At 47.3% G+C, this 27091-nt stretch overlaps 1 protein-coding gene and 1 long non-coding RNA gene across 6 annotated transcripts in view; one reads left to right on the forward strand and one right to left on the reverse strand.

The window, feature by feature from the left end:
- Positions 1–27091, forward strand: part of Matn2 (matrilin 2) — a 144989-nt gene that overhangs the window by 98503 nt on the left and 19395 nt on the right. For 3 of the 4 annotated variants that reach the window (XM_052747591.1, XM_052747590.1, XM_052747592.1), the window contains 5 exons: positions 3240–3362; positions 16619–16741; positions 19996–20118; positions 23989–24111; positions 24344–24466. In XM_052747591.1, the coding sequence (XP_052603551.1) occupies positions 3240–3362; positions 16619–16741; positions 19996–20118; positions 23989–24111; positions 24344–24466 (615 nt within the window). The remainder of the gene's footprint in view (positions 1–3239; positions 3363–16618; positions 16742–19995; positions 20119–23988; positions 24112–24343; positions 24467–27091) is intronic. The other variant, XM_052747593.1, reaches the window with a different exon arrangement.
- The window catches only part of LOC128116404 (uncharacterized), a 40583-nt gene that overhangs the window by 8305 nt on the left and 5187 nt on the right, over positions 1–27091 (reverse strand). The window contains exons 2-3 of one of the 2 annotated variants that reach the window (XR_008220438.1): positions 22623–22853; positions 188–565 (exon numbers count right to left, since the gene is read on the reverse strand). This is a non-coding gene — a long non-coding RNA (uncharacterized LOC128116404). Of the gene's footprint in view, positions 1–187; positions 566–22622; positions 22854–27091 lie in introns of those variants that run through there. The other variant, XR_008220439.1, reaches the window with a different exon arrangement.

Raw genomic sequence — 27091 nt, forward strand, 5'->3', positions numbered from 1 at the left:
GACTCTGAGAATCATGCAACAGTGATGAGAGAGAGATGAGAATGGACTCAAGACAAGACAGCCTGAGTTTTAGGCAAAGCAAGGTTGGAATTATGACAAGACAAGGCAAGGACATGTCAGAGGGAAAGCAGGAAATAGCACAGTGCAGAAGAGGATGCTTAGACAGCCAGCAGTGCGGGCAGGAAGCAGCATGTTTCCCCCTTGTTCCTTTCAATAGCTATTCGTTTTTTGTTTTTTGTTTTTTTTTTTTCAGTTTAAATGTCTATGTGTCTTTACTTGTTCCTTCAAGCCTTACATTCCAGCTCCCAGTGAAGCACGTCTTTATTTCATGTTATCTCTGAGCTTTGGTTTCTTTCATCCACAATGAGGAATCATAACACCTACTGCGTAGGATTTAAGAGGGTAAGCTATTGAGTAAAGTTCCCAGTGTGCACCAGGCTTGGTTGTGACTGTGGAAACAGCCATGATCATTTCCTGCCTATTGATGAAGTGTGGATGGAGGACTGAGCCTTTAATCCCTGCCATGTGCAGAAAGCAGAACCACGGGCAGGGAAAACGTCTATGGCTGTAGAGGGGAGAGAGAGGAGAAAGCATGTGAGGACTTGTAGACTGTGACGGAGAGACAATCTCCAGTCGGTGTTCTGTTGTTGTGATAAGGAATCACGGCAAATGTCCATCTTAGTCTGTTTATCTCCGAGGACTGCTGAGTGGTTTCTCACACACTGGCCAGGGCCTGCATATGGCAAGGCTCACTTTGACTCCGGGACTTTAGCCCCCTGTGATCTGCCTGACAAGGGACGGCAGCCGGGAGTTGCTGTGTTCCTTCCCTCTATGAAGGTGCACGTGGAGACTCCAGCGGAGATGACAGGGGTTTTGGTGGAGGGAGTGAGGATCTGGGACAGCAGAGGAGCCGCTGACCTGGAGAGAAGCTCCATACATCAGCCCCTAACCTTGGCCTTCCTTTTCACAAACACAGTTTTGCAACTAAGGAAGTTATGTAACAAATCCAAACTATTTGGTGAAGAATCCCAGAGCTGGTGGACTAGAACTCTCTGGTCTTTAAAACTCTTTGAGGGTCACATACTGGAAATGGGTTTCTTCACATTCAGCTGCTGAGTGGTGGCCTGGGCCGCCATCCCCAAGCGGCCTGACAGTGAGTCAGTGATAGCATTGAAACCTTGAGGTTTTATAGACCAGCGTCTTAGGATCCTCCGAGCACTGAAAGGCAGCTGCCCTTAGTTCAGACAGAACTCCCTTTGACCACACCACTCTCCCCTCTACCTCTCTTCCTGCTCTGCACTGGCCCTTGTCTTGGTCCTGTAGCACGGGAGGCTGTTCCCACCTCCCGGCCTCTGCACTCACTCTCGTCACCTGGGATGCTCACTCCTGGGTGTCTTTGTGGCTGGTACCTCATTCCTTACTGTCCAATCACCTTTTTTAACCACCTCCATCAACCCCAGTGTCCTTCCCTGACAGGTCCTACTCACCTTAGTTTCCTCCAGAACATTCTGCATCTTCTAATGGATTGTGTTATTTGATGACTTGTCTGTTACCACCACCACCACACCACCCCACCACCACACCACACCACCACCACACCACCCCACCACCACACCACCACCACCCCCACCACCACCACCACCACCACCACCACCACCACACCACACCACCACACCACCACCACACCACCACCACACCACCACACCACCACCACACCACCACACCACCACACCACCACACCACCACACCACCACACCACCACCACCACCACCACCACCACCCCACCACCCCACCCCACCACCACACCCCACCACCACACCACCACCACACCACCCCACCACCACCCCCACCACCACACCACCACACCACCACCACCATCACCCCACCACCCCACTACCCCCACCACCCCACCACCCCACCACCACCTCCACCACCACCACCCCACCACCACACCACCACACCACCACCACCACCACCCCACCACCCCACCACCCCACCACCCCACCACCACCACCCCCACCACCCCACCACCACCACCCCACCACCCCACCACCCCACCACCCCACCACCACCACCACCACCACCACCCCACCACCCCACCACCACCTCCACCACCCCACCACCCCACCACCACCACCACCCCACCACCCCACCACCCCACCACCCCACCACCACCTCCACCACCACCACCCCCCACCACCACACCACCCCACCACCCCACCACCTCTCCACCACCACCCCACCACCCCACCACCACCACCTCCACCACCACCACCCCACCACCCCACCACCCCACCACCCCACCACCACCTCCACCACCCCACCACCACCACCCCACCACCCCACCACCCCACCACCCCACCACCCCACCACCCCACCACCCCACCACCACCACCCCACCACCCCACCACCCCACCACCACCACCCCACCACCAACACCACCCCACCACCAACACCACCAATGTTAATTCCTGGAGGCTGCGTGGGTCCCATTTGTTATTTGCTCTGTCTCCAGCATCTAAAACAGGGCCTAGTTTATAGTAAATACTCAGTGAATATTTATGAAACTAATGAGATATAAACCAGTATGTTTTCTCATGCATTACTAAAGAATTTACCCTTAACATAAGTTCATCTTATTTTCCAGATATATTTGGTCACTGTAAATGATGCTGCTATAAATATCTTATTGCAGATAAATAATTTCTCCACTTTTCAATTATTTCCTTGAGTCTGATTTGCACGGTAAAATTATCAAATTGCTTCCATACAGATTCTTATCAACCTGATGCTGTTCAGGATCCATGGTGGCACACTGTGCTGTCTTACTGTTTTGGGTTTTCATCTGTTTGTTGTTTGTTCTTATGTGCTGATCTTAGAGCCTTGAATACAAGACAAGTGCCCTATCATTGAGCTACACCGGCAGCTGCCCCTGTCAATCATCCAACTACACCTGCAGCTTTAGCTTCAGCATTAGGTTTCATTTCATCTCTGTTTTCCCCACATGTGCATATGTGTGATAATTTTATTTGCATTTCTCTGACTTTTAAATATAATTGTCCGTGTGTTCTTTATCTTCTAGAATGAAAGCCTAATCTAAAAAAAATCTTGATTTTTTTAGGAGAATCTTGGGGTGATGTTTATCCATACTCTTCGGGGATGACAGTATTAACTAATTATATTTGTTATAGTTATTCCAACATTCTAATTAAAATGTAAATGCATGTTGTTTTCTGCAGCTGTGGACTACTGCGCCTCAGAAAATCATGGATGTGAACATGAGTGTGTGAATGCTGAAAGTTCCTACCTGTGCCGGTGCCATGAGGGATTTGCTCTTAACCCAGATAAGAAAACATGCACAAGTAAGTTACACACACACACACACACACACACACACACACACACACACACTAGTGCAATTGCTGTGGGCATAGAACTCTCCCCAGTATAGATTATCACATATTAAGTCACAGGGTTGTGCCCTTATTCCGAATCATGTTAGGCCTTTCTAGGTTGTCCTAAGATGTGGCTTCCTTGTCTCAATGTCCCCAGACAGTATTTTTGAAGGCATCTTTTGCTGGATACTCCATGCAGGCGTGCTCTTCAGCATCTGCTGAGCATGCTAACACACCAGCGTCCCACATGCTGCCTCAGCTGTGTCTCATCATAACAGGGCCTGGAGAACATTTTCACTGAAGCTTATGGCTTGTGGGCTCCAGCTCTGACTCCGCATGAGGACCAGAGGATCGCTGAGTCAAGAGGAACTGAATGTGGTTTCTTGAGGGCAGGGAGGTGGAGGTGGGGGATAGGTGAACTGCTCAAGTTCTCTTTAGTCTGTTTAATTCAGTTTTATTTTAGCTATATGCATAAATATTGAAATTAATTTAAACTCCTAAAATTAGAACAGAAAAATCTATAAACTAAAGGTGATCACCAGTTTCATAAAAGATGCCAGAAATATTCTCTTAAATATAAAGGTGCAAGGGGACACATTGGGGCTTTTGTGGGTAGACCATTATCCTTTGATACAGCAGAAAGGTCACTTGAGAGATGCTTGCTTCTCAAGTATTAGGGCCCAGTGATATTTTAATGAGATTCAATAACAACTAAGAATAAAATAAGGCATCTCTGCAATGCATATGGATGAGAAAATAGGGTTTTAATTTATAAAAAGTTTGTGTACCTCCCACCTTTCAAAGGTACATCCAGTATGTACTCCTGTGCACATTTTCAAAAGCATCCCTCCTATGGCCTTTTCTTCAATCCCTTAATATCAACAGCTTAAACCCAGAGGCGGGGTGCGTTACATCAAAAACATGTTACTAGAGCCCCACCATGAGCCAGCAAAAACAAAGGAGGCAAAGTCCTTCTTGAATGAGGAAAGGCCTTTGCTGGATTGTAAAGTGAGCCGTCATTCACCACATAAAGCAGGGGAGAGGGGGGTACCAAAATAAGGGGAACAGTGCTACGTAGGACCAGAAGGGTGTTTAGACCTTCCCGCCCAGGACATAGCTAATGTACAGTTGTTTATTTGCTTATGGAGGGAATCTGTGGTTGAGTAGTCTGCTCTGCTCCCAGGCTCCCCTCCTTTCTGTACAAAACTTGAGCAGTTCTCAGCAAGATGCTGTCTACCCCACAGCCCAGAAACCACATTCTGAACTATGAAACAACAGTCAGGCTATCACTGTGGTGGGAGTTGTGGCTGCTGGGCCGAAGAGTCAGCATCCCCATCAAAGCGATGAGTCAGCATCCCCATCAAAGTGATGAGTCAGCACCCCATCAAAACGATGAGTCAGCATCCCCATCAAAAACGATGAGTCAGCATCCCCATCAAAGGGGGCCCCTGTGCTCCTGGCTCAATCTATCTCTCTGCCTTTTCTTGGGGTGATCTTGGGCAAACCTCATGCTGAAATTTCCTCAGCTCCAACAGGACATGGTAATACCCAATGATACTTCACACTACTGTCTTAAAGACTGAATGAGATCATTTACAGAAAGGATTGATCAAATTGCCAGGTGCTAATTAAGCTTTTATGAAAGTTGATACTGGGATCTGGGGCGGTGGCTCAGTTGGTCAGGTGACTGCTGTGCCAGCAATGAAACTTGAATCTCTAGCACCCCTGTACAAAAGGCACACACTGAGGTGGACACAGGAGGCCCCCTGAGGCTCAGTGGCCACCCAGTCTAGATGAACGGGTGAACTCCAGGTTCAGAGAAAGACCCTGACTCAAAGGAAGCAGATGGAGAACAATTGAAGATCCACAATGTTGACCTCTTAGCTCCACACATGTGTACATGCACATTCATACACACCTGTGCACATGTGCACACATGAACACATACACACTAACACAAAGATAATACTAGCTTCAAAGAATTTCAGTACTAATGAGCATGTACCACATGTCTTGACTAAGCATAAAAGTACATACAAACTCAAGACTTCTGTTGAAAGTTGGTGGGAACACAAGTCTGGCCACACAGAGCAGCTGAGTCACACGAGGATGCATGTAACCCAGGGCCCATGGTGTAATACAGACAAGCAGGACTAGGGCAGGTGAAAGTGCTACCCCATGGTCAGAGGAATGGGGGAAACCCATCAGTCTACTCTCAGAACTTCCTTCCTGGAGGAGTCCTGACTCCCACCCTATTCTCCACAACGGCACTGTCTCCCCACACGGCCTCAGGATGTCCCCTCTTACTAGATCCTATTCCACACCCGAGATTGGTGCTGACAAGGAGGTCTGAGCTTTGCCATCAGATCCTATGGTAGAAACTGCAGTGCGGGGCCTGGGAGAGGCTGGCCGGGAGTCAGGGCAGGGCTCTTCCAGCTGGGAGGTCTCACCAGCTAGGCTGGGAGCCAACAGCTCAGCGATCTTCAGGCTGTGTTAGAGACAAGACCACGAAGCTGGCCAGCCCAGTGCGTGGGCAGAGAAGAATGCTGGGAAAACGCTGCAGTCCAGGCCAGCAGCACTAGGGTGAACTACCCCCTAGAAAGGCCGCCTTCCCACCATCCTGGGGAGTGGACAGGAGCCAGATGGACAAGCCTGGCAATGGAAGAGATGCTCCACGTACTTAGACAATGGTGAGGGAGTAAAGAAGAAGCCCACTTGTGCAGACAGAACACTGGAGTGTCCCGTCTACAGCGGCACAGGAGAAAGCTGAGAAACAGTCAAGGGCAAGGACAGACACGGGGGACAAGCCGGGCAGCCGCCTTGTTAGTGACTTTTGAGGTGTCACAGTCCCAGCCACCTAAAAAAATTCTAGTTCTTACACTCCTCCAAAAGATTAGTAAGATAAAAAGAAAATTAGTTCTTTACATTTCAGTCCCTATTTTTAAAAGACGTATTATTCTTTTCTAAAATATTTGTGTGTGCGTGGGAGTAGGGGTACTCTATGCACATGTGAGCACAAGTGCCCACAAAGTCCAAAAGGTGGTGCTGGATTCCATGGAACTGGAATTACAGGAGTTTGTGAACCACTAGGTATAGGTGCTTGGAACCAAACTTAGGTCCTCTGCAAGAGCTATATGCACTCTTAACTGCTGAGTCAGCTCTCAAAAGTATACTGAAAAGAAAATCCAATTAGTAACTGTACACTTATTGTCTATAGAAGATATTCTAGTCAAGGTAATACACCAAGCATGACTAATGTGTGATTGGGCCAAAACGTGCCATGTCCTGAGCAAGTAATATAATTCAGCAGAGATTAGTGGTATCCAAAAGCCTCCCCACAGCGGGGTGTGGCCATACACACCTGTAACCCCCGCACTGGGGAGGCAGAGGCAGGGGCATCACTGCAGGTTGGAGGCCAACCTGGTCTGTAGCCAATTTCAAACTATCTAGGCTCTATAGCAAGACCTGGTCTCTGGTGGCGCACACCTTTAATCCCAGTACACAGGAGGCAGAGGCATGGGGATCTCTGAGTTCAAAGTCAGCCTGGCCTACAGAGCAATTCCAGAACAGCCAGGGCTACACGGAGAATACAGAGAAAGCCTATCTTGGAAAAACATAAAAAAGAAAAGAAAAAAAAAAGATAAAAAAGAAAAAAGAAAGAAAGAAAGAGCCAGGCAGCGATGGCACACAACGCCTTTAATCCCAGCACTCTGGAGGCAGAGCCAGGCAGATCTCTGTGAGTTCGAGGCCAGCCTGGTCTACAAAAGGAGTTCCAAGACAGGCACCAAAACTACAGAGAGAAACCCTGTCTCGAAAAAACTAAAAAAAAGAAAGAAAGAAAGAAAGAAAGAAAGAAAGAAAGAAAGAAAGAAAGAAAGAAAGAAGGAAGGAAGGAAGGAAGGAAGGAAGGAAGAAGGAGGGAGGGTGGGAGGGAGGGAGGAAGAAAAGAAAAAGTGGCATTTAATCAAAGGCTTGAAAGAGACAGGAAGTAGACAGTCTCAGCACAGGGAGTGAGTGTAGCACCAGTACAAACCCTGGGGGCAGGAGCTGTGAGACACAGCCATGCTGAAGGCAGCCGGGAAGCCTGCAGGACTAGAGCAAAGAGGCTGTGGTGTGAACTGTGAGCATCTGACCTCCCTTCACAGCTCTGCACTTGATTCCAAGCCCCACCCCCATAACTCCTCCCTAGATTCAAGTCTTCTCTTAGTTACTCTTCTGTTGCTGTGATGAAACACCATGACCAAGGCAACTTTTAAAAGGAAACATTTCATGGGGGTCTTACGGTTTCGGAGGGTTAGTCCATGATCATCATGGTGGGGAATGTGGGATGCAGGCAGACACTGTGCTGGGGCAGTACCTGAGAGCTCACATCTGATCTGTAAATTGGGAGCAGAGAAAGAGCGGGACTGGACCTGGCCTGGGCTTTGAAACCTCCAAGCCCACCCCCACTGACACACCTCCTCCAACAAGGCCACACCTCCTAGTCCTTCCTAAACAGTTCCACTGCTGGGGCTCAAGCATTCAAATAGTCAAGCCTATTGAGGGCCATTCTCATTCAAACCACCACAGGTCTCAAACTCACTTTGTGTGCATGCATAGGAGGTGGGGTGGGGGGACATGTCTGTGTGGGGGTGTGTACCTAGTCAGATCTCAGCCTGGGTTCTGGGAACTGAACCTGGCATCTCTGCAAGAGCAGCATCTTATCTTAACCACTGAGCACCTCTCCAGCCCCACTTTGCGTTTTTAATAGTGACATCTTTGGCTATATATAGTATTCTTAGCCATGTTCACTGATTGTTTTCTTTTCAAGTCTCTGGATAACTCCTACACTGTTCTTTTTCTATATTAATTGTTTTTTTCCATGGCAACTACTTTTGTAATCGTGAATATATATATTTATTTTTTATTGCAAAAGTAAGATAGGTTTATTGCAGACAACTGACTCTTATAGAGATGAAGTTATATAAAATAAAACCATCTATACTCCATCAGCCAGAGATAAGTATCGTTAATCTCAGTTTGTTTCATTTCCTTCCAGACTTTAAATTTTAAAAATGGTATTACATTTATTTGGTTAGGTTTTTTTTTAAGATGTATTTATTTATTATGTATACAGTGTTCTGCTTGTATGTATGCCTGGATGTCATCAGATCTCATTATAGATGGTTGTGAGCCACCGTGTGGTTGCTGGGAATTGAACTCAGGACCTCTGGAAGAACAGCCAAGGCTCTTAACCTCTGAGCCATCTCTCCAGCCTGTATTTATTTTTTTTAATGTGTGTGTGTGTGTGTGTGTGTGTGTGTGTGTGTGTGTGTGTAGATATGTGTGTGAGCCATGGTAAATATCTGGAGATCAAAGACAACTTTAGGGTGTTGGTTTTCTCCTTCTACCATGTGGGTTCCAAGGATTGAACTTAGCTCATTAGGCTTAGCAGCAAGTGTCTTTATTTGTCCAACCAACTTGCTGGCCCGTATTTTATTATGATGTGCGAATGCAGGGCTAAGTACGCCATGGCATATGTGTGGAGGTCAGAGGACAACTTTATTAAGTTAGTTCTCTCCGTCCCCCTTTACTTGGTGTCTTAGTTACTATTCTATAGCTGTGAAGAGACACTGTGACCAGGGCAACTCTTATAGAAGAAAGCATTTAACTGGGGTTTGCTTACAGTTTCAGAGGATTAGTCCATTAGCATCACGGCAGGGAACTTAGAGGCAGGTGGGAAGCCATGCTGCTGGAGAAGGAGCTGAGAGCTTTACATCATGATCCTCAGGAAGCAAGCAAAGAGAGAGACACTGGGCCTGATGTGGGCTTTTGAAACCTCAAAGCCCATGCCCCAGTGACACACCTTCTCCAACAGGGCCACACCTCCTCCAACAAGGCCACACCTCCTCCAACAAGGCCACACCTCCTCCAACAAGGCCACACCTCCTCCAATAAGGCCACACCTCCTGATTCCTTCTACTCCTTCTGAAACAGTTCCACCCCCTAATGACTAAGCATTCACACATGAGCCTCTGGGAACCTTTCTCTTTCAAACACCACACATGGGTTCTGGAGACCAAACTCAGATCATCAGGCTTTTCTGTGTTGATCCATCTCAACAGCCTCTCTTTTTAAAAATGTATGCACGTGGATATGTTGGGGTTTTTTTTGTTTTCTTTTTTAAAATTTATTTATTTTAATGTGCATTGGTGTTTTTGCCATGGGTGTTGGGTCCCCTGAAACTGGCATTACAGACAGTTGTGAGCTGCCATGTGGGTGCTGGGAATTAAACCTGGGTCCTCTGGAAGAGCAGTCAATAGTCTTAACCTCTGAGCCATCTCTCTAGCCCATGGATATGTTTTTATAGTGTTGGGATCATACAATAAACATTAAATCTGGAGCATTTTAGCATATTATTTGCATGTTATAAAACATTTTAATGTCTGCATAATATTCTGTATATTACATGGTGTAATCTATGGAGCAGGTTTTTTGTGATAGATTTTTCAAATCCACATACATAAGTCCTTGTGTTTTTATGTTCTTAGGAATGAAATGCAAAAAAAAATTTATAGAGTCAAAGATTATTGACATGCTGGATAGTTTTATGTCAACTTGACACAAACTAAAATCATCTGAGAAGAGGGAACCTCAATTAAGAAAATGTCTCCAGCCAGGTAGTGGTGGCACACGCCTTTAATTCCAGCACTTGGGAGGCAGAAGCAGGTGGATCTCTGTGAGTTCGAGGCCAGCCTGTTCTATAGAGTGAGTTCTAGGACAGCCAGGAATACACACAAAGAAACCCTGTCTTGAAAAACTAAAAAAGAAAAAAATTTTAAAAAAGAAGAAGAAAATGCCTCCATAAGATCAGGCTGTAAGCAAGTCTGTAGTACATTTTCTTAATTAGTGATTGATGGGGGAATGTGGGGGGGGGGGGGTGCAGCCCATTGTGGGTGGTGCTATCCCTGGGTTGGTGGTCCTGGATTCTCCAAGGAAGCAGGCTGAGCAAGCCATGGGGAGCAAGCCAGTAAGCAACACTCCTCCATTGCTTCTGCATCAGCTCTTGCCTCCAGGTTCCTGCCCTGCTTGAGTTCTTGTCCTGACTTCCTTCGATGATGGGCTATGGTATGGACGTGTAAGCCGAATAAACCCTTTCCTCCCCAAGTTGCTTTGGTTGTGGTGTTTCATCACAGCAGTAGTAACCAGACTAAGACACATGTTAAGGCTTTTAATGTGTGTGCAAAATTAACTTCCAAAATTTTGTACCAACATATGGTCTACCATATATGTTTTGAAGAGATGAGATTTTTGTTTGTTTGTTGTTTTGTTTTGAAACAAGGTCTCATCATATAGCTCAGACTTGCCTTGAATTGGTAATTTTTCTGCCTTGACTTCCTAAATGCTAGGATTACAAGTGTATGCAACTATACCTGGTGAGAGGTTTTGGGTTTTGTTTTTTTTTAACATGCTAATCCTCTAGGACAAGTTCCTTCTCATTGCTTTAATTACTGAGTTTTAATTATCTTTCCATAAAATTGTCTGGTTATACATTCAATTTATCAAAATAAAACCTTGTAGATAAGTAAAAACAAATAAAAAAAACAAAACAACAAATCATAACTGCCTAAGAAAGACCTGAACAAGATGAGGCCCAGCCCATAGACGAAGAGCTACAGGCAATTAAGGACTGCTGAGAGCAGAACAGTAAGTCTTCCCCAGAGAGGAGCCCGATTGATTATCAAATACCAAATGGTCAGCCCTGAAATCACACACATGCAGGCAACACTAAGCAGACTCAGCAGGATGTGTGTGTGTATGTGTGTGTGTGTGTGTGTGTGTGTGTGTGTGTGTGTGTGTGTGTGTATCACACACATGCAGGCAATGCTAAACAGACTCAACAGGATGTGTATATCACACACATATAACACACACACACACACACACACACACACACACACACACACACACACGTTAAAGAAAAAGAGGCCTTGAATTTGAGAGGGAGGGAAGTGAAGGGGGTGAGAGGGGTTAGAAGGAGGAAAGGAAAGGGGGGACGATATATTTTAATTTTAAAAATTAAAAACAAGAAAATGCTAGCATTCAGGAGACAGAGGCAGTCGGAGCTCTGAGAGTAGTACTGCCAGCTTGGTCTACACAGTGAGTTCCAGGACAGCCAGAGCTACATAGTGAGACCCTGTCTCAAACGAAAAAAAGGAAGAAAGAAGGAAAATTGATAAATTTCTAACCAGACTAGCTAGGCGAAAAGGGAGAGAGCAGACACAAATCCCCCCAAAATATTAGGAATATGGGAATCACCATTGAAAGGAAGAAAATACCACACAAATCTATGCCAATGGCTTCTATGATATGGACACATCCCTTGAGTGATACAAACTACTACAATTTACTCAAGAAGACACAGGCAATCTGAATAGTCGTGTCTCTTAAACCAGTCTAATTCATGCCATAATCTTGGCATAAAGAAATCTTGAGATCCAGTTGACTTAACTACTAAACCTATCGAACATTTCAGCAATAACTAATGCTAATTCTATACAAGTGATTGCTCAAAATTAATGATAAATGTATTTAAGCTCTTCCTAAGCTGGCATTACCCTAATGCTCAAACCAGGATAAGCTGTAAGAAAAATTTACACACAAGTATCTTTTGATATTTGCAGCAGTCAAGTCAACAACATACAAAAAGAGCAATGTATCATAACCATGTCAGATGTAGCCCAGGAATTCAAGGTTGGCTTAATACTCAAAACTCAATCAGTGTGATGCACAATATTAGCACGCTAAAAGAAACCGTATAAGCCATTTCATTAGATGCAGGAAAAAAGCACAGATATGATGTTCAGGCTGGGCAGTGGTGGCACACGCCTTTAATCCCAGCACTCAGGAGGCAGAGGCAGGCAGATCTCTGTGAGTTCGAGGCCAGCCTGGTCTACAAAGCGAGATAGATCCAGGACAGGCACCAAAACACCACAGAGAAACCCTGTCTTGAAAAAAACCAAAAAAAAAAAAAAAGACACGCTGCTCAGTTGTGACTGATAAAAGACTTTCCGTCGTCTACAACGAAGGCAACTGTGTCAACGATGCAGGAAATCTGATCCCGACATAAAAGGTGAGAAAGCAGGACGGAGGGATGGTGGTCTTGCTGGCCAGCCAGTCCAGCTGAATCGCTGAGCTCCAGCTTCAGTGAGACACCCTGCCTCAAAAAATGAGATTGGGCAGAATAGAGGAAAGCATCTGAGATTGACCTCTGACCTCCACACATGCACCCACACACATGTGCACACACAAACACACAGGATAGACACACATAATACACAAAAACTGCATGAATGAAAAACTATCAGCTATCACACTCAGTGATGGAAGACTGCATTATTTCTTTATAAGACCAGAAACATCAAGAAAGGTGGCTCATCAGAAAAAGCGCTTGCCGCCACACCTGCGACCTGAGTTCAATCCACTGTGTCTACATGATGGAAGGAGAGAACTGACTCCCAGAAATCGTCCTCTGACCTCCACAGGCATGCTGTGGCATGCACAGGTGCACACACACAGAGACGAAGATGGAGATCATAAATGAAAGAGAAGGTCCACTCTGAAAGCTTCTATTTAACATTTTCCGGAAGTTCTAGCCAGTGAAATAGAAAAGAAACATAATATTTTGGACAGGAAGAATATAAACTGTTTACTAACAGACAACATTGTCATTTATGTAGAAAATCCAATGCAATTTTTTCTTTTCTTTTTTATTAATTAAATTTATTCATTTATTTTATATCCCAACTACAGTTTCCCCTCCCTCCTCTTCTCCTATTCCCTCCTCCCACCTCTGCTCTGTCCTCCCCTTCACTCCTCCTGTTTCTGTTCAGAAAGGGGCAGGCCTCCATGGGTGTCAACAAACCATAGCATATCAAGTTGAGGTAGGACTAAGCTCCTCCCCTTGTATTAAGGCTGGGCAAGGCAACCCAGTGTGAGGAGTAGGTTCCAAGAGCCAGCCAAGGTCTTAGGGACAGTCCCTGCTCCCACTGCTGGGAGTCCCACAAGTAGACCACGCTACACAACTGTCACACATATAGATGGCCTACGTCTGTCCCACGCAGGCTCCTTAGCTGTCGGTCCAGAGTCTGTGAGCTCTTATGAGCCTAGGCTAGTTGTTTCTGTGGGTTCATTTGTGATGACCTTCACACACACACACACACACACACACACACACACACACACACACACACACGCTCATACAATTCTTCCTCCCGCTCTTGAACAGGATTCCCTGAGCTCGGCCTAGTACTTGGCTGTGGGTCTCTGCATGTTTCCATCAATTGCTGGACAAAAGCTCTCTGATGACATTTGGGGTAGTCACCAATCTGATCATAGGGGTGACCAGTTCAGGCCACATATCCAGTATTGCTAGGAGTCTTAGCTGGAGTCATCCTCATGGATGGAGGAGGAGGTAATGAAAGAGATGTCTTGATAAAGGGGGCATTTTGAGGCCAGGTAGAAACCTAGTGTGAGGGAAATTCCCAATGCAATTTTAAAAAAAACCCTATAAACACTATTAAGTGAATTAACAAGATTGCTAAGACAAGATCAATATACAAAAACTTGCAATATGATATCAAAATTTAAACTAATAATGTTCAATAGCACCAATTTGCTATACTTGTGAACAAATTTGAAGGAAGATGTGAAATATCTGAATACTGAAAAAATATCAAATATTGGTAAAAGAAACAAGAGGATTGGACCAAGAGGTGAGTGACTCTTTTCCTACCCAGAGAGTCCTGCCTCTAGGACCCAGGCCTTGGGACACAACCCATGCCCAAGAACCCTCACCCATTGCTACCCAAGTTGCTGGCCAGCAGGGAAGACTCCAACACCCACCAACACCCCCCATCGGACCCTGCAATCTACAAGACCCACTCCCTACCCCACACCCACCCATCCCCCTGCAACCTCAGAGGCTTCCTGAGACACAGAATCTGCCAGCTCTGATTGAACCAAGAGCGGCTCCCTAAGACACAGTATCCGCCAGCTCCAATTAAGACCAAGAGGTACGACTGGACCCAGAGTGGCCCCCTGAGACACAGACACAGCAAGCACAGATTGGACCAATAGCAGCTCGCTCAGACACAGGCACCTCTTGCACCTATTGGAGGAAGAGATGGGTAGACCCCAGTGCAAAACTACACACAACACCATAAAGAGCAATATGGCACCACCAGAGCCGAGTGGTTCTACAACAGCAACACCTGAACCTCACAACCTAGAAGAAGCAGAAGAAAGCGACCTTAAAAATAACTTTATGAAGATGACAGAGGCCCTTAAAGAGGAAATGAAAAATTCCCTTGAAGAATTGAGGAAAAGACAAACAAAAAATGGAAGAAATCAATAAATCCCTTAAAGAAAGCCAAAAAAAAACCAAGAAAAAGCACTTAAACAGGTGAAGGAAACAGTTCAAGACCTGAAAAGTGAAACAGAAACAATGGAGAAGACACAATCAGAGGGAATGCTGGAAGTCACGGGGGTATGAGTTACCTACGTGTGCTGGGACCCAAGCACGGGTTCCCTGGAAGAGCAGTAAGCACTCAGCCACTGAGCCATTTCTCCAGCCCCCAAATAATCCAAACTCCTTAAATAATTCACCTAAAACATGTACTGGGTTTGGACCAATTGCTCTTTTTAATTTAATTTTTTTGAGAATTTCATATATGAGTATTGCATTTACATCATTTCTACCCCCTCCAGCCCCTCCCATTCCCCCACTTCCTCTCTAGTTCATGACCAAGTTTTGTTCTTTAAATGTTATTGGTGTGTGTGTGTGTGTGTGTGTGTGTGTGTGTATGTGTGTGTGTGTCTATGTTTGTGTGCATGTGGTATGTGTGTGTGTGGTGTGTGTGTGTCTATGTGTGTGTGGTGTGTGTGTGTATATGTGTGTGGTGTGTGTGTGTGTCTGTTGGAGGAATACTATTTATGTTCATTCAGTCTACCAAGATAATGAGGGAGGAGTTTTAAATTCAGAATATTTGTGTCTTTTCCCTTGTAGGCTCTGTTTCCTGGGATCTGACTCAGTGTGTAAAAAGTTTAAGTGGTCTAGAGTTTTACTTGGGAACATTCTAATCTCTTTAATTGCATAAATTCCATTAAATACTCAGCTATGCTCTCTCCCTAGCTTGTAACATAGTAAACAAAATCCAGTTTTAACTATATTGCGTGTATATGCGTGTTCACATGTGTATGAGCACTTGTGTGGGGTGGTGGTGTGCATGCACATATGTGTGCATACACATGAAGGCCAGAGGTTGACATGGGGTACCTTCTTTGGTCATTTTCCACCTTATACATCAAGTCAAGATCCTGAACCCAGAGCTTGCCAGTCTGGCTAATCTCGCCAGCCAGCCTGCTCTGGGATCACCTGCCCTGACTCTGCAGTGCTGGGATTACAGATGGAGCCTATGTTGGTCCTGGAGTTCTGGACTCTGGTCCCAGTACTCACCAGCAAGCACTATGCACTGGGTCATAGTTCCAAACCCATACATTTAGCTTTGTTTTTTTCAGTGTTATGCAGAACACTTGAGAACGCTACCCGGATGCTTTACCACTGACACACTTCCCCAGACCAACGCAACTTTTTGTTTTTTGTTTTGTTTTGTTTTGTTTTTGAGACCAAATGTCACTGTGTAGTCTTGGCTGGCATTGAACTCACAGAGATCCTCCTGCCTGTGCCTCCGAAGGACTGGGAATAAGGATGTGTACCACCATACCCAGCCCCCAATGCAGATTCAATTTCAGTGGCTTTTACAAGAAGCAACTGTTGTATAAATATTTTGTAAAATAAAAATATCAACAAGATCTTTGAAGCCTGGTGTGGTGGCACACGCCTTTAATCCCAGCACTTAGGAGGCAGATGCAGGCAGATCTCTGTGAGTTCGAGGCCAGCCTGATCTACAAAGTGAGCTCCAGGACAGCCAGAGCTACACAGAGAAACCCTGTCTCAAAAAATAAAAAACAAAACAAAAACAAAAAACAAACAAACAAACAAACAAACGAAAAGAGATCTTTGAGATGAGGACATAATCTCTAGACAAGAAGTGGCTTTTTTAAGAGGTCTCCTCAAGGCACGTATTTCGCACACTTGGGGAAAATGGGGACGAAGAATCCCTGTTTTCACGGCTAGCCATATTGACTTATTCATGATTCCTAGGACATTGCTTTCTTTCCAGAGATAGACTACTGTGCCTCCTCTAATCATGGATGTCAGCACGAGTGTGTTAATGGCCAGAAGTCTGCTTCCTGCCGCTGCCTGAAAGGCTTCATGCTGAATCCAGACCGGAAAACCTGCCGAAGTAAGTGGCACTGGCCCATCCCCCGACTGTGGCTTCCCACCACACGCTTTCCCGGCTCGGCAGACCTTTAGCACACCGTGTTCGTAATGGACGTCTGTGTTTATTAATGTCCTTCTGCTTGTATTTTCCTGTGGTCACTAGAACCTACTGTGGGAAGTTTTCCTAGAGATTGAATAGCCTGGCTCTGGTCACAAGATTTGTTTAACAACCCAGTCCATGCTGAAGCGTCTCCTTGAAATGAGGGTGCTCACCCCTGTTCTGTGTCCCCATGAAGTGTTTATGGAACCTTGAGGGAGAGAAAAGGCTGGGCACAGAGACGGGACATTAAAGGAGCTGGTTTCTTCAAGTCCTACAAGATAGGACAGTTGATGGCTGCTGAGTGTGGGGACATTAAAGTTCTGCTCCTGAGAGGAAGGAAGAAGGAAAGAATGCCCTAGGTCATCGCAGCAGCACCCAAGGGAACAGAGCATCAGCAAGGTGGGGGTGAGGTGGTACAGGGGACTCAGATGCCTTCACCTGAAATTCGGAGGGGCTAGCCAGCAACTAGAGCACCTACTCCAGAGCAGACCACTAGGCCAGATCCCCAGTGTCTGCGCGCGCGCGCGCACACACGCACGCACGCACGCACGCACGCACGCACGCACGCACGCAGACAAACCAGACTGTTCCCCAATGACACCAGAGCAGAAGACCTACCAGGTGCTTGTCTTTTCCATCACTGACTCCTCAACAGCTCAGAGTACTTGGCTCAGTGGGTTGAGTGCAGACTTGTGGAATGGATTATGTGTGAGTGAGTGAGTGAAAGAATTGCTCTGAGATACATCATCCTGCAGAAATTACAATTTAACTGGAATTCCTTGATTTTTTGTTTGTGATTTCCTGACCATGACATTTGTAGAATTCTCTGGAACTTCCAATTAGTGGTGTATTTTCTTCTTTCCTTCCTTTCTCCCTCCCTCCATCTCTCTCTCCTTACCTCCCTTTCTTCTTTCCTTCTTTCTTGTTTGTTTGGGTTTTGTTTGTTTGTTTGTTTGTTTGTTTGGGATTGGTTGGTTGGTTGGTCTTGGTTTGGCTTGTTTTGAGACAGACTCTGGCTATGTGGTCCAAGCTAGCCCCAAAGTTGCACCTCTCTTCTGAGAGCTAGACTGCAGGTGTACACTACCATGCCTGCTGGGATGTTTCCTAAATGCCGCTCTGCTGCTTCTTCCTAGCCAATGTGTGCTCACAGCAAGACTGTCCGCCAATGTGTGCTCATGGCAAGACTGTCCGCCAATGTGTGCTCCACGAAAGACTGTCTGCCAATGTGTGCTCACAGCAAGACTGTCCGCCAATGTGTGCTCATGGCAAGACTGTATGCCAGTGTGTGTTCATGGCAAAAGACTATATGCCAGAGTGTGCTCATGGCAAGACTGTCTGCCAATGTGTATTCAATGGCAAGACTGTCTGCCAATGTGTGCTCATGGCAAGACTGTCCACCAATGTGTGCTCATGGCAAGACTGTCCGCCAATGTGTGCTCATGGCAAGATTGTACCAGGTACCTCTTCTGAAAAGCACTATGGGCCATATGTGGAACTGAATCTAGACAAATCACATACTGTTTATGGCACAGATCAAGTTCCACATTCATCCTAAAAAGTATTAAACTTTGTGTGGCTGCAGAGCCCATATTTTGAAACTGAGCTTCTCTTATAAAAGATAATTCCTACTGCCAAGTCTGGATACAGACCTTTAAAACAGTCAAGCATTAAATGAGAACCTGAATGGAAAGCATTCAAAATGTGAGGACAATTAGACCACACATGCCCAACAATGTCCGAGGGCCAGCTTCATCTCACTTCCCTCTGTACTGCAGACACCTTTTTTCTAGGGATGGATGTTGGAGGGGCTGAGTGCACCAGGGGAAATCAGTTACAGGTGGATGAGGGCTCTTAGGGAGGTAATTAGATTGGTTCAGCACAGCAGCAGTATGGCAGCATGCTTCCTGTGTTACTAATGGAGTAGAACAAGGGAACCAGTCAGGCATGTAGCCACTGATGGAGACTTTGCTTGAGATTCTGCATCTCTCGCCAGATCTCAAGGATTTCCTTGACCTGTGCCACTCCATCCACACCCTGCTGGAGAGGCCCTTGAAGAGAAGGCTCTAAGGCAGTCAATGCGCATATCCTCAAGGCCGGGGGGGGGGGGGGGGTGGTGCGGGGGTGCGGGGGGGCTGCTGAGAGGACAGAGGCTGAGAGAGCAGCTTTAGGGCACCAGAGTGGCCCAAAGATGGACTGTTTGGTGGGCTGCAGCTCCTGCCAGAGTCCCGCACACTCATCCATGTATATCTGATGGTAACAGCTCCATCCCCTCTGCAGTCAGGTGTCCTGCTTTTTTTATCCAGAAAAAACAGAACTTTTCCTAAGAGCTAGTGTCCTCATCAGCTCCTCTCTCAGTCTTCCTCCTCGTCATTACATTTTCCATTGTCTTTGCTGTGAGCCCAGGCCTGGACCTCTGAGCTCAGCCTGTCAGAGCTGCTCTGGCCTAATGCTTGCACTCAGCCCGACATCACAGCAGGCAGCTGGGAGCGAAAGGGAGAGCTTGTGTTCTCTACAGCATCACATGGCAGAGGGAAGCAAAGCCATTGACTTAGAATCTGAGATTTGTAATTAGGAATCTAAGATCTCTCGTGTTCTGGATCTTACAGAGATTGGGCCATTTTCATGTAACAGGAGGCTGATGGCTATTTTCAAATCAAATTAAAAACAATCTGTTTCAAAAGAATTCAATATCATCCAATTAAACTTGGAAAAGTAGTTCAGGGCAGCATCATACGGAAGGAAAGTCCTTGGCCAGGTCAATTTCAGACACTGATCATGAAGGTGGTGATGCAAAGCGTGGGACCTCGGCAGACTCTGAGTCAGTTACAAATGTGACGGGGAGGCGGGGGGAGGTAACCAGCACTGGAGTGCGTAGGAGGCGTCAATAACTTCACTTCGTTTCTTGGCACTCAGTTACATCTTTGGTGTCTAGTGTTCCTGATTCCTTTCTGTTGTGTCTCCGGAGCACAAACCCTGAAGGCAGTGCTCACATTTGCATCTACACATCTAACTTAGGGCCTGGCCCTTGCCTGGTAAATGACTGAAGGAATGATAATTCCTGGCTTGCCTCAGCAAGCAGCACCTACCAGCTCTCTCCATGGGGGATGCGGGAACCCTGGAGTCCACCCTAATAGCCTTACAGAGTCTGAAGGAGGGTCTTTCCTTTCTCCCTTCAGGAATCAACTACTGTGCCCTGAACAAACCAGGCTGTGAGCACGAGTGTGTCAACACAGAGGAGGGCCACTACTGCCGCTGCCGTCGGGGCTATACTCTGGACCCCAATGGCAAGACCTGCAGCCGTGAGTATGCCCCAGGGCTACGGGTGCCGATGGGGTGGGGTCCATGCACAGTCTGTTGGGCTCATTAGCAGCTATGTCCTTCTATAGCTGCATTTTATAAACCATCAAATGGTACTGTTAGTACTACCCACTTCAAAGGTTGAGCTGTAATAATTACGAGACTCAATATGAGGGCTAAAGAGATTGCTTAGTAATTAAGAGCACTTGCTGCTCTTATAGAAGACCCAGAGTCCATTCCCAGCACCCACATGGTAGCTCACAACTGTTTGTGAAGATCCAACACCCTCTCTGACCTCCATGGGCACCAGGCATCCATATAATACACATACAGACAGACAGGCAAAACTCTGCATACATAACATTAAAGAAGTTAGTGTGTGCCAAGTACAGCAGTGCACGGTTGACAATCTCAGATCTCAGAAGATGGTGAGTTCAAGACCAGCATGGGCTCTGCAGCAAGATAGCATCTCAAAAATTCAAAAGAGAACAAGATTGAGAGGGGTGTGAATAAAGAAATAAATACACGTGTGGGGGTTGCGGGTGTAGCTCAGTCAGCAGTGCTGGCCCAGCACGCACACAGTCATGGGTTAGATCCCCAGCACCACATAAACCGGGGGAGCGGGCCAAGGAGGGCGTGAACACGCACAGCCTGCGCAGAACGGGGCTGCTGCTATTGTTCTTTGCTACTAAAAGCAAGATAGTCAGATAGGCCGGAATTCAAACTGAAGCTCTGTCGCAGTCTACATATGTGACCTGGGACAGGTGATTCTCCAAGCTTTGATTGCCTGTCTGTTTTTAAAAAATGAGAATATATCGGGTAGTGGTGGCACTCGCCTTTAATCCCAGCAGTTGGGAGGCAGAGGCAGGTGGATCTCTGTGAGTTCGAGGCCAGTCTGGTCTACAGAGTGAGTTCCAGGACAGCCAGGACTGTTGCACAGAGAAACCCTGTCTTGAAAAACCATAATAAGTAAATAAATATTTTTTTAAAGAGTGAGACTGTTAATAGCATTGGTTCCCTGGGTGATTATGGGGAATAATTGGAGCCATTTCAACCCCTTGGCCTTGTGCCTAGTTTGTAGCAAACACACAACTAAAGATAAAAGATAACAGTGAGTATCACCCAGCCTGTGAAAATGACTAACGCCTGGTACCAGGTTGGGACGAGAGGCCAGAAGGGGTGGACCTTGGGAAACTGGACTATGAGGGCAGAACTGGACAGTATGGACTTTTGTAAAGCCTTTACTTAATATCCTCGTCTCAGAACCACAACAAAGCTTGGTGACATAAACACATGGGAACTTTCAGGTCTTGCCAGCTGGATGGGCTCCTAACTTTTTTTTTCCTGAGGTACGGTCTCCACAGGCCCAAGCCAGCAGGATGAGATTATGTGGGGGCTGCGATGGATCCCAGGGCCCTGGCACACTAAGAGCTGGGGCGGGTGACATTAGCCTCCATAGAAGGGTCCTTTCGTGCAGCTTTGCACCTTGCACACCGTGCGTCTGCTTCAGCTCTGCAGACAGAAGTGGATTGTGGGTGGGGACAGTGCAGCTGTTGGACCACATTTGGGCCCTGGACTGCCAGGAGGGCAAGTTTCACAGCTGAAGTATGAGCTACAGAGCCAGCCAGGGGAACCTCACTCTCCTGTCTTCGGAGGAAGCGGTGCCTTGATTTGGCTTTCTAAGTGTGATCCTGACTCTCCCAGCATGCCCTGGTGGTGTTTTTCTGTCGGCTTAGCTGTTGCACCTGAATAGACTGGTATTTTAACTACTGTCTGTGCCCTATGCCTGCAGTCAGCACTCCACTGCTCAGACTGTGGCCTGCCGGGATTTCCGGTCCCCCCAACACTGGCTGGGCCACAGTTGTGGCTGCCAAATGTGGGTTTTAACTAAGTCTCTATCATTCTATTCACCAATAAAGACTCGGGAGTCACGTTGGGTGAAAACCTGCTGGATCAGAGAAGCCGAGAAGCAACCGCTGACCTTCCTTTCTGTCCAGAGACCCAGCAAGAGAGCCTCTCTCCACTGGTCCCAACCCAAAAAACAGTCTCTCTATCCATATTCCTGGGTCTTCTGTACTCCATGGCTAATTCTTGTCAACTCCGCCCTCCCCCATCCGAGGTTAATTTTATTAACACAGTCTCGGAGTTTCACAGTGCAATGAAATATCTTGCAACAGCACCTTGGATAGTCTGGAAGAGCTCAGATGTGAGCCCGGAAGAGATGGAGGTCTTCCTCTGTTAAACCTTTTAGAAAGTTTAAACCAAGCTATTTCTGTCTAGAAGTCCCCAGGGAAATCCATGGGGTTCTTAGGCACGATGGCGCAGGTTCAGGCACAGTTGTGAGCACCTCCACCATTCCAGCTCACACGTGCCTCCAGACAATTCTGCCTGATGTGAAATGGGTATGTGGCTCCTGAGACACTGCAAGTGTTTTTACAGGTGTACCTACCAGTGGATTGTTCTAGAAGCCTCTGGTCTTCAGCCACGAAGGAGTGAAAAAGCTTACCTCAGTGGGCCATCATGAGGTCTTCAGTGTCTGTCCAGTTGATGGCGGGTGCACTTTCTCCATTCAGTAACTCTGGGAGGCAGTCCAGGGGGCTCTGTGGGAGCCATCCACCACAGCTGTGTGTTTCCTGGCCTTTGGCGTTCCCTGCCCAAGGACCAGCTGTGGTGTTTGGGTGCCAGAAGGGGCCACACAGGCAGCGAGGCTTTTGTTTATTTTCTGAATCTGGATGTCCTGATTAAGAGAATTTTTTTTAAAAAAAAATCACTTCTTTATTTTTCAAATAAAAATAAATTACACACTAATTCTCTCTGAGCACTACATAGTCATACTAACAACCGTTCATTAAGCGGTTGCTGTATGCCAGCCACTGTTTGGAGGGCCTTACATGTATCCTTTCCTCTAACTTTCACTACATTATCACCAGAAAGGGACCACCAGGTGTCGGGGAGAAACTCGGTTGGTGACGTGTTTGCTTTGCAAGCCTGGGTCTGAGATCTACCTGCAGAACCCAGGTAGAACACCAGGCATGGTGGCATGTGCTTGTCACCTCAGCACCGGGCAGGTGGAAACAGAATGCCCCCTCACCCACTCCACCCCCGTTAGCCAGCCAATCTAGCCTAATTGTTGGACTCCAAGCCAATGAGAGAGACCCTGTCTGAAGGAGGTAGACTACATTTCACAAGAATGGCAAAATTGTCCTCTGGCCTCTACAACTCACACACCTGCATGTATAACCCGTGAACTCATAAAAGAAAGGGGACTGCCATCATCTCCAGAGGTGACCGAGAGGTTAAGTCCGTCCAGCATCCGCAGCAAGGACGTGGGAATCAGTGCTGTTCTGTTTGCTTCTCTGTTGCTCTGATAAATGCCATGACCAAAAGCAACTTTTTCATGTGGGGTTTATTTTTCAGCTTACACTTCCATGTCACTGAGGGAAGTCAAGGCAGGAACTGAGCCAGAGACCACAGACGAACGGTGTTTACTGGCTTGCATCCAAGTTCATATTCAGCTTGTTTTCTTATACTACTCAGGACCACCTTCCCCGGGTGAACACTATTCACAGTGGGCTGTGATCAATCAGCAATCAGGAACATGCCACACATGCCCACAGGCCAGTTTGATGAAGCAATTCCTTATCTGAGGTTTCCTCTTCCCAAGTGACTCTAGGTTTATGTCAAGGCCACTGAAGCTAGCTATGACAAGGAGCAAGGCTGATTTCCCAGCAAGCCGGGTATCATGAGGTAGAGTGGAACCTTCCCTGTGGCTGACGTTGCCCCCAGGAAGGCTCTGGGTAGCAGTCCCTTTTGTGAGTGGAGCATTGGCACCTCAGTCCCTTCATGTTTTCCTGTGTTTGTGACCAATGCAGGGGTGGACCACTGTGCACAGCAGGACCATGGCTGTGAGCAGCTGTGCCTGAACACGGAGGAATCCTTTGTCTGCCAGTGCTCGGAAGGCTTCCTCATCAACGATGACCTCAAGACCTGCTCCAGTGAGTCCCCTTCCACTTCTCTACTAGGGAGGGGTTTGCAACCGGTGTGAAGTGTGCAGACAATGCAGAGATCGGCACGTCCTCCTCTGGCCTCCGGGGACACTGCGGGGAAGTCTGCTGGGGACCAGTGCTTTCAATGGCAGCAAATGTGAACCGTTACTTAATTCCCATCGCAGTCCAGAAGCCTTGCTGACAGAGGCCCCAGGGATCTCACTTGGCTTTGATTTTACAGGGGTGGATTACTGCTTGCTGAGTGACCATGGTTGTGAATACTCCTGTGTCAACACAGACAGATCCTTTGCCTGTCAATGTCCTGAGGGTCACGTGCTCCGCAGCGACGGGAAAACCTGTGCAAGTGAGTTTCATCACATTGAGATCCTGGGACAGACAGGACTCAGCACAGGCCCCTGTAGGTGCCAGTGGGCTGCTGACATGTGCATGTCTGAGTGTCCTCTGGGTCTGACTGGGCCCCTGGATATATGTGTGCCTGCATCTCAAAGCCCCTGGAGCCTCGGCCCCAAACTTCCTCCTCATGCTCCTGGAAATGGCTTTGCGGTCTCCACACACTCTGCCTCACCACCATGATGAAACAGGTCCTCATTCTTGGCATGCTGCTGTGGTTTGTCTATACTTAAATTTATGTTCAAATTTGGTTGCTACTGTGACATGTTTGAGACATGAAACTTTTCCAAGGCAATTATGCTGGTGGGAAGGATTCATGCCTTTCCTGGGGGAGTGGACTGATTAGAGAGATGGATTCTTGTAAAGTGCATTCAGTGCCTCTGTCCCTACCTCTTCTGTACATAATTCCCACCATAAGATGAAGCAAAATGAAGCCCTAACTTCTTAACCATTCTGTCCATGTACTGTGACATGACAGCAGAGTACAGACACACTCTCAGCTCTACCCCCCACCAGTCACGCCTATGACCAACAATACAGAAACTTGCTGCCTGCCAGCTGGCTGCAGGCCAGGCCAGGCTGAGCACTGTGCTAAGCACATTCTATCACCCTCCAGGAACAGATGGGATAACCTCAGCTCAGACTCAGCGAAGCGTCTGAGACTCACTCTCTGTGAGACTCCAGTTAGTTCTGAAAGGGAGATGTCTGAGAAATCCTTTCAGCACAAGGCCAGGCCAGCAGGGATATTGTCTAGGAACATGTTTCCTTGCAGCTGACCCTAATTCCCATCTCCATTTACACAAACAACAGCTAAAAGACAAGACTCCAGGCTCCCTTGTCTCTCCAACTCAAGAAAGCCATGTGCTTTCTGCCCTGCGTTCCCATTTCCAAGTGGACCAGGATCAAGGACTAACAGCAGTTTGAGAGAAAGCATCAAGATGGAAGCAGAGACCATCCTTTGCTCTCCCTGGCCACCGTCTTTCTGGCTGTAGGCCCGAGTTCCTTGGCCACTGGCACAGCCGTGGGCACAGTACTGACACTGCCGCCTTTTCTCTGCCGTCAGTTCACACGAGCACATGTTAGAAATTAAAGCTGTGCAACAGTAACTGTGCTCCGTGTGAGAAAATGTCGTCCCAGTTTGAGATGGATTCTTGGATCTTGGCAAGTAGGCTGTCCATGGGGCCGCTTGCTCGGGGATCCCTGCCCAGCTGCTCGCAGCTGTGGCCAACTCTAGCAGGGCCTGGGCGCTGGGGGTGTGGAAAAGGGCGGGTAAGTTAAACACCAGCTACACTCGCCTGCCTGCCAAACCAGATGCGAGGGGATGGTGGGTGTAATTCTCCATCGTCTCAGATCACTCACACCCCTTCTTTGTTCTCTTCTCTCTGATAATCAAGGGCTGAGTGTGAGATAATTGCAGGACCTCTAAAATCTTCTCTCAGAATCTGAAACACTTGCAGACCCTTCTTTCATTCTCCTGCCTCTCTCCCAATCAGAGCTTTGCCTTTGCCGCCTTTAAACATTGCCTGTTTTCTCATTTAAATGCATAGTCTGCGTCATCTATATGAGTGCAAGTCCAGCAACTGCAAGTGAACTTTATGCCTGGTTGGGTGGTTATGAGAACGCGTGAGATAATCAGATGGGTTAGAACTTAACTCGGAACAATACAGAACAGACACATATTACCCGCCAGAGCTGTCCCCCTAATTGAAGACTCCCTGTCTGCTCTCAAATGATTCAGTCCAGCTGTTCCATCCTGTAATCGTGGCCTAGGTTTTCACTGTGGTCACAGCTAATGGCAGTTGGGATGAATGTTCCCCTGCCCCAGGCCAGATGACACACAGCCAGATAACATGACTGTCTGTACCTTTTTAATGAAGCCTGGTGCACAGGGGCTGGGAGTGAGCTGGGGTCTGCCAGGCCTTGCTCAAAAGATGAGCGTTTCCTTGGCCTTTATTTGGAGCCTTGACAGCAGGTGATCTGAAGAGCCCCTCACTCGTTCTCCAAGTTGCCTGAAGTGTAGAGAGCCTAAGTTCCAGTTCCCAGGCTCCTGGGACAACGAAGTAGGTACTGGGGTGAGGCCCACCCTCCTCCCCTCTCAGTCCTCTGATGCTGATTCTAGCATAGATTGGGAGTGGGGGGGGTCCTCCTCTTCCAGCTGCAGCTTAGGGTTCTCTTTTCCTCACTAGGTTTCCCTTAAAGACTCCATAGGCCCACTATGCATGGAGTGCACTGCCTGTAAGTCCTTGGGAGTCAGAGGTCAGAGGCCAGGTCTTATCTGGAGTCAGAATTCCCAGGGCCCAGCCTAGCAAAGTAAATGAATGGGGTAGTGAATGAACAGAGGCCAGCTCGATATCCTTTGGCTCTGTGACCCTAGTGCAGGCTCCGCTCCAAGCTCAGTCCCTTTAATGGCTTCGAACTACCTCCCAGAAAAAAATTCCAGTGACAATCCTTGATTTGGCAGTGTAGGAGAGGCCCCCCTCTTTCCTGGGTCTTCCTCATAGCCTCCTGTGTTTCCGCTAAAGCAGTCCTAAAACAGTGAGAACAAACACTGTTCTCTCTCTGTTGAGGACAGCCTCTG

This window comes from Peromyscus californicus, unplaced genomic scaffold (genome assembly GCF_007827085.1).
Source record: "Peromyscus californicus insignis strain IS unplaced genomic scaffold, ASM782708v3 Scaffold_20__1_contigs__length_68692818, whole genome shotgun sequence".
In the NCBI taxonomy this organism is placed as follows: Eukaryota; Metazoa; Chordata; class Mammalia; order Rodentia; family Cricetidae; genus Peromyscus; species Peromyscus californicus.